General features: G+C 37.6%; 1 protein-coding gene across 2 annotated transcripts in view; it reads right to left on the bottom strand.

The window, feature by feature from the left end:
* Positions 1–6,565: 6,565 nt before the first annotated feature.
* The window catches only part of MTMR9 (myotubularin related protein 9), a 55,826-nt gene continuing 53,860 nt past the window's right edge, over positions 6,566–8,531 (bottom strand). For both annotated transcript variants that reach the window (XM_072634846.1, XM_072634847.1), the window contains exon 10: positions 6,566–7,915. In XM_072634846.1, coding sequence (XP_072490947.1) covers positions 7,752–7,915 — 164 coding nt within the window. In that variant the 3' untranslated portion in view covers positions 6,566–7,751. The remainder of the gene's footprint in view (positions 7,916–8,531) is intronic.

Here is an 8,531-nt window from a genome sequence, read left to right as displayed (position 1 = left end):
CTTTTCCCTGTTCCATTAATATTGGGTCAGCGTGTAGCTCAGTGTATAGAAAGCCAGAGCTGGAGTTGAAGATCTGAATTCAAATGTGGTCTCAGACAATCACTGTGTGACCCTAGGCAAGCCTGTTTCCTCATCCATAAAATGGGCTAGAGAAGGAAATGGCAAACCACTCCAGGATCTTTGCTAAGAAAACTCCCAAAGAGGTCATGAAGAATCAGAAGTGACTGCAGATGACTAAACAATAAGACAACAGATTGTTAAAATTATATTGCCTTTAGTTTATAAAAGGTTGATGCTTTGAGACACCAACATCGTCTTGTAAAGCAGCCAGTTTCCCCTTCTGTTTCATTCTTCGCTCAGTGAAACAACATTAATAAGATTCCCAAGACACAGGAACACATCAGTGACAGGAAGGGGCTGCCTTAAGTGACTAATTTTCATTATCTGTCAGGGTGACTTGATTCTCCAAGCAATTGCACCTCCCATTCTAAATTAACCAATTAGTATTCTCTTCTTACAAAGCACTCTCAAGGAGTTTAGTTACCCTGTCTGTGAGTTTATGGATCTGTAAGGCTGAAAACTGACCTTAGATAGTTACCTAGACTATAGTTAGTTATGGGGTACGCTCTGGGAACCCCCTGGAACTGAATCTTCCGCACTTCATCTGGCATCCAAATGAGGCCATAAGGCTTTCATTATCACTTCTTTCAATTGTCGCTGGCTGTTTCCTATCCTTCACCTCTGGATTGCCCCCAGCCTACATCGCACCCTGGCCCTCCATTGTCTGTTACCTCCCCAGTTGTCTCCAGCTGTCTCCCACCCTTGATCATATCAAAATCCTACTGTCTAGACTCTGACCTGTAATCACCCCAGTCCCATCAAGATCCTCAAGACTCCTCTTCAAGACCCTCCTTAAACCCCTCTTGTCACTACCCCACTACCCCATATTAGGCCACCCCCAAATCCTTCCCACAGCCTTTCTGTATGTAAGATCCTTCTTGTCTCTATGAAGGTGCTTAGATTCAATGTAGCCCTGGTCTTGTCTAGCTGAGATTCAGTCTGGCCCACTTGTGTTAATACAAGCATCACAAATGCTTAGGCTCATTAAGAGTCTATGCAGTATAGCAAATCTTTATAAACTTTGTTTTTCTTTGCCTAAAAGAAGGCTTGAGTCGAGTTCATTCGGGCAGGCCCTGAGGTGTCAGTATTTTGGGGTCCCAAGCGCGCCAAACCTCAACATGTGGTTCCCTGACCTCAACTGTAGTGAGTTAAGCATCATTCTTGTTATTTAGGTGTTTCACTCATGTCTGATCCTTCGTCACCTTCTTGGCACCTACTATGTACTAAATGCTGGGCTAAGCTCTGGGGATACGAAGAATGGCAAAAAAATAGTCCCTGCCATCAAGAAACTCAGTCCAACAGCAGAGACTACATGCAACATGATATATGAACATGATACAGATAGGATAAAATGGAGATAATCAACAGAGAGATGACACTAGCATTAAGGGTTATCAGGAAAACTTGTAGAAAATAGCATTTTAGTTGGGATTTGAAAGGAAGCCAGGGAGAACAGGAGATGGGAGTTGAGGGAATTCCAGACACGAGGGGAAAGCCAGAGAAAATGCCTAGAGTCCAGAGATAAAGTGCCTTGTTCAAGGGAACTGCAAGGAGGCCAGCATTGCAGTATACTTGGGAAGGGAATAAGATGTAGGAAGATGTCAGTCACACCTATGCTTTAGGAAGATCAATTTTACAGCTAAGGATGAACTGAAACATGGAAAGGTATGGAGTCAAGGAGACTAACCAGAAGACTATTGCAGTAGTCCAAGTAGGAGAAGCCTGTGCCAGGGTGGTGGCAAGTGTTGCAGAGAAGGGGATATAGAATATTATGAAGTTAGACTAGAGAGTAAATTTAAGCTAATTCAGGAGGTAGTTGCTTCTTTTTCACTGGAAGTCTTCATCATCCAATACTTCCATCCAGTTCCAAGGCTGGTTGACTACCTGTTGGATATTTTGTAAAAGGTCTTTCAGGTTTGGCTTAGAACAGATGGTCTCTGAAGTACCCTTTCCCCGCCCCCCCCCCCCCCCGCCCCCCGCCCCAGGTTCTGAAATTAGATGACATTTAAAGGTCCCATTCCAGTTCTAAACTTTTTTATTCTATTCAAGAATCATTTCTTGCCCTCAAAGGACTCCATGCTCTCCTCTTACTTTTGTCTAAGCTGATTCACACCTTTTATTGTCCTACTGAAATCCCTCCTTTCATTATTTTCATTGGCCGGGCCCTTCCTTCTGACATTCAATTGTTTCTTAAGAATTTTAAATAGTCCTGTAGATTTTATTATTAGGAAGAAGAAAGGAAAGTGGAAGGTGCAGGTATGTAAACTTCTCTAAAAAATGTAGCAATTCATGGGTTGCTGATTGGGGTGTAGTACCTCTGGAAGTGTGAATCCCTGTGAATAACAATCTATATTGTTATTCAATGATTTGGCATCACGGCCTTACCAAAGGTAGGGTACTCCTGGACAAATCTGATGGCTATATATGGTGAGATACACTGCCTTCACATGTCCTAACTACTGACCTTTTCTTTAATTGTAGGTAGCCCCACATCTCGTTCAGTGTTCAAATTCGTGAGTGGGGCTGGGTCACACGGCCTCCAACTTTTAATGCAATCCTCCCATGGGAACTTCTGAAACATAGGTAGCTCTTCTGCCCTATTTGAAGACTTGCTGCAGTAAGCTTTCTGAAGACATTTAATTTTTCTTTTTTGGATGGGGAGGCAATCAGGGTTAAGTGACTTGCCCAGAATCACACGACTAGTAAGCTGGTAAGGCTGGATTTGAACTCAGGCCCTCCTGACTCCAGGGCCAGTGTTTTATTCACTGCACCACCTACCTGACCCTAGATGTTTAATTTTAATCTCAAAACTTAAGGAACAAGAATGGAACAGGTTGAAAATAGATGAAAAGGAAAACTCAACTGCAGGAATTAAAACAATACATATATTTAAACATGGGCAGTTTTTAATTAAAATATTTTCTACCAGCTTCTTTATAGATTTTTGAAAAAAAACTCAAGTCAGGTGGCAGCTTAATTTTTCAGCATCTGATCAGATCTGAATTTTATTAATAGTTATCTAGAGAAACTTAACACTAGGCTTGGTGTAGCTCTCCTTTGTAGTGGAAGAAAAACACCACACACAAAACAAGGCACCAACAATAACACAAACACTTGAAGACAACACAATTTCTTTCAATGCAATAAAACCACACTTGACAAAACAGTTGACTCATGATGATTTAGAATGGAAATACCTCTACCATCTAGTTTGCATTATTTAATGGCTATGACTTGAACATTACAAAGAATATTAAAATGTTAACACAGATTTACAAAAGGGTAGAGTATCTTTCCCCAATAGTAAAAGACAGATGCTCTGTAGAGGAACCTGTGCATTAACGGCACTCTAAGGATTAGCAAAAGATACATTACAGACACCGATATGTTATATGGTGTGACTTTATTTTATGGGACATGAATAGTAATAGTGCATTTGAACCCAAGAGTCACATTCAAATATATCGAGTACAATCCAAATACCTGGCTAATGAGGAAATACATTTAAACTAAATTGTGCAAGTACAACATTTTTATTACAAATGGTATTAGATGTACAAGGATTCTAAGTAATGAGATCTAGCATGTACTGATGTTGAGTGATAACTCTCCCAGGATACATACAGCTTGAACCAGAAGCAAGTGCTGCTATGGCCAAACAAAAACAGACCCTACCACGCCGAGGAATTGGGTTGTTTCAAATCTCCATACACCATTCTTTGGATTTGCAAAGAGTCAACATAAAAGATTTTTGTTCACTCTAAAAGTCCATCAGAAATCACTTCTTAGGATAGTAAAGAATTTGTAGTGAATACCATTTTCCTTCACACAGAGAAAAAGAAACCAAAGATTTTATAACTGTTTAGTTGTGAGGGAGGGGGAGTTCTGTTTCCTAAATAGGAACATACAGTAATGAGTATGGAGCTCAAGAACCTGAAACGTTTCCAAAGACTACTTTTGGGTTACCTATTTAAAGTGGGATGGCATATATTTTATGAAGATGGCAAGGCCTTACTGATAAGAACTGAGGTGAAAAGACTTTTTTATGAAGGAAGAAAAAAATTATAGACTATGAATACCAGTTTTTTATTAGTTCAGTTACATTGAGGGCAAAACCTGTCTTCCCACTATTTGATAAGATGGAGAATTGCAGATGTGCTGAGTGGCCTTCTATTACTTGTCACAGGCCTCATGTTGCCAGAGCAGGGAACAAGCTGTTTTAATAACTAGTTCACTTGGTCCAGAAAAGAGAGTGAGAATGAATCCAGTCTGCTAGATAAGGAATAAGCATTTTGCTTTCTTGTAGCATCCATTCAGTAAAACTGAATTCATTTCAAGTGAATAAAAGGACTATTGAACTCTTCCTTAAATGGTTTCCTGGGCATTTATGTGACAAAATAGACACATTTACTCTTTACTTAAACAAAAGAGGTCAATAGACTTCCAAATTCCACCACATTTCACCACCTAAACTGAAGTCACTTTAGACTCATTAATCTGAAAGTCAGAATCCAAAGATTTATTATAAAAGAAACCTCCCCAATGTGAGTTTATGAACAAATATAAAGATCATCTAACACTGTTCATGAAATTACTTTTAAAAATTAAGAATGAACTGAATTTAGAAGTTACTTGATATTGCTAATTTTTAATTTAGCCACAAAGCTTACCATTTCTGCATGACTGCCTCGAATGTATGTATTCTGCAAAGGCAAAAAGCTCATTTTGACATGCAAAAAATATATATGTGATGGCTTTTGCCATGAAAAGAAATTTAGTTCTAGTTTAGTCAATTCTATGTGTTCCAAATCTATATAATTATCTGCTAATTACAAATGACAGTAATGGACTCGGTAATGTCATGGAGAAGTTCTCTCTTTTGGAAAATCACAGGGACAAGTTGACAAAAAAAAAAAATCAGGATTTGGAGAGCTGACCAACCAAGGAGTAGTGATTATAAGTAGAAATTACTCAGGTCAAGAACAGGGATAAGTAACTACCCTAAACTTAGGTTAAAGGATTCTTTGTGAATATTACTGGAAGATAATGATTACACATTTGCTTTTTACTTCCCTTTCATATGCTTTTGAATACAACTAAAAATATAAACCAACATCTTCAATTTAGATGACTAATGAAGGTGTCATCTCATTATCAGTTGAGATGAGAAATGGGGACTTTGTTCAGTACAATCCCCTAAGTCTAAGGCTTTTATCTAAAGAGTCTTAAAAAACACTAATATCTCACAAGCACATTCTAACAGGTTCAACCCTTTGCTTGTTCTTTTTAATCAAGTCAGAGGTAATTATTTTATAGTATTTTTTCTCATAGCTGGAGACACATCAGTTGGTTCTAACTTGCCCTAAATGGCTCTCAGATTCTGAGATTTCTATCTGCAAATGTGTATTTCAATGCACAAATCATATAATAACTTAACAACCCTCATATGCTAGCACCTGTTTTCAGGAAGAGAAAGAGGGAGCAGATTTTTATGTCCCTCACTGTTATAGAACTCTGGCTCAGACATTCCTTACACTCGCTCACCAGGGACTATGCCCCTATCATCAGGACCTAGTAATAAACAGCCCCTTATACCTGCCAAGTAGTTCCTGTGGACCACACGTTGTGTTAACCATTCTTAAGGAGTTACTAAGAAATCTGATGCTCTCCCTTATACATCCTAAGTGAATTGGAGGTGAAAAAAGTTCCACTTTGAAAGAAAGAGAAAGGTAGGTTTAGATGTATTTGGAGAGTAGCAGCTCATTCTCAGGACTCACAAAGTTTTCCTCCTGTCTCTGCCTTCTACATTTTATGTGTGTGTGTGTGTGTGTGTGTGTGTGTGTGTGTGTGTGTGTGTGTGCGTGTGTGTGTGTGTGTGTGTGTGTGTGACTAGCTCTAGTCTATTTATGCATAGATCTCAATTCCCTTCCTTGCCTTAGTCTTTTAAGGAAGCCTATTATTCCCCAAGGTCCACAGTGATAGCCAGAGAAGCCAGCCATTCTAAAATACCTACAAGGGAACTTCTCTCTAAAGACAGGTTTTCAAATTACCTCTAACCAGCCAGGGGAAGGAATGAGAAGAGTAGAAACTTTTAAAGTGGTAGGATCACATTTTTGGATTGGATGGAGAAAAGCGGCATGTATTCGCCAGTTTCTAGGGCTACTGCGGTCACAGATTTACATTCAAGAACAGAGAGCAAAAAGTTTGTCCTTTTCCTCAACATACAGTAGCACTAAATCTGGGTTATGTTTCAACATTCTACACTAAAATGATTATATGTATAGGTGTTATAATGAATTGGTATTAAAACCTAATCTTTCGCACTGTCCTCTTAAAAAGTAATAAGTACCAATAATTTTGCTAAACAAAATTAACATTGAAAAAACTTGGCAACAAATTTTCTAGAGCTGACCAGGAGAAAAAAACTGAAACCAGAACAAGTAAGTCATGCTTTTGTATAACATTTGAAAATCTTTTAATCAACTAAGTTTCTGAAATTTAAAATGTGGTACTACATCACAATAACATAGTTTGTTCTCTCTCTTAAATCACATTTGTCTAACGTAGAACATGGACAAGTTAGCATAGTCAAGACAAAAATGCACTGTGATAAAAAAAAATCACATAAAAGTTGTAACCTATTTGTCAAGTCTTACTCTTTAAAAAAAAAAAAAAGGCAAAAACCAGTGCAATGAGAACATCAGACAAGGGCAGTGCGTCTCTGGTTTAAGGTAACCACTTTTTACAATGTAAATTATGACCTCTTCTAAATGACATTTTTCCCTTCTGGCCTTCAATGTTATGTTCACTTCTAGAAAGTATGGCCAAGAAACTTAAAACAAACAGACCTCAATGTCAATATTGCACATTCTTCCAACTCTGATTTAGTGTTCACTTTTCAACACATTTAATTCTTAAGAGAAATCCATCAGACTATCTGGTTTCTCTTTCAAGGGAAACTGTCCCATAACAATGAAATGATGATATTACTGCATTTATCTTATTTCTTTTTTGATAAACTGAATGCAAAATAAATATAGCTTTGTCAATCTGAATTATGCCAAAAAAGGTGCAAACCCATTTTACTAAACAAAGGCTATTGTTTGAAAAGATGCATTAAACAAAAAATGCCTTAATTTGACACTTCTGGTTTGAAAACCCATATTTTTGCACCTGAAGCATACAGAAGTCTGATACCAACAGCAAAAACCCGAGACAAAAAAATGAAAGCCATATAATCTTTTAATTAGATGGACTTTCGTCTTTGTCCACAGCTGACCATTCACATAAGATTTAAATTAAAAAGGATAAGCTTAAGCTTACACTTAAATGTAAGTTGTCTGTAATATGAATGGCACCAAACATGCCATCACTTGAATGCCAACTAAAATGACTATCACTCTCTTCTTTTCCCCAAAGTGAAGTAGCCTAAGAGGCCTTATTTAACGTAAATAATGGTTGTAGATTTCATCCGTGAAGTGTTGAGAAATCTATTGCATCAGATCAGTTCCATCATTTAAGCATATTCCAAGCTTCAGTGTAAAGATGAACCAGAGGAAAACAGGAGAAAAAGACTAAAGGGAAGGAAAGTGATGGAAAAGGCTCCAACTGTAGGGCCATAAGGGGATATCTTAAGGGCTTTCTTGCATCCCATCTTCTGTTTCTAGCTCTGCCAACTGCCTTCTAAGTGTATTTACTTTTGCTTGTAATTCCTTGTTATATTCAATGATATTAATCATTTCTTCGTAGGCTTCATCCAGATATTTAGAGGATCTGTTCCATCGTAGGAATACACCTATTGAAACCAGAAGGGGGAAAGAAACAATGAATTAACATTACATTTATGGAATAACAGGAATGACAAGTACCCAATCTTCTTTCTCTACATAGGTTCATATATCTATAATCCCAAAGGGAGGATTATCTAAATGTTCATTAAAGAGGTACAGATAAAGTGACATTATAATTTCCCATATTATATATCAGTGACTGACAAGGATTCATTATGATTCATGAAAACACTCAGATAACATTGGTCTAAAGGATTCTTCTATAAATGCCTAGTGTTAAATGGCTTTGGAACATGCACATTGCATGAAACTGCATTAAAAAAATTTAAAGTACAAGTAATATTTCACTTTTGATATTAGCTAAAACAATAACATTTCACATTTGCATGGCATTTTCCAGGTTATAAAGTACTCTGCATATATTTCATTTGAGCTCCACAATAACTCTAATAAATAGGCATTATTAGCTCCATTATGTAAATAAACTTAAGTTAGAGAAATTGAATGACTTGCTCACATGGCTAGTGATAGAACTAGAAACCAATGTCATCTGCCTCCTCCTCCCGTAAGTTCTCCACTCTGTCTTTTCAGCTGTGGAGAATATCCAAGTCAAATGGACAT

Source organism: Notamacropus eugenii, chromosome 1 (assembly GCF_028372415.1).
Source record: "Notamacropus eugenii isolate mMacEug1 chromosome 1, mMacEug1.pri_v2, whole genome shotgun sequence".
NCBI lineage: Eukaryota > Metazoa > Chordata > Mammalia > Diprotodontia > Macropodidae > Notamacropus > Notamacropus eugenii.
The sequence above is the reverse complement of the archived record's forward strand: the minus strand, read 5'-3'. Positions and strand labels throughout refer to the sequence as shown.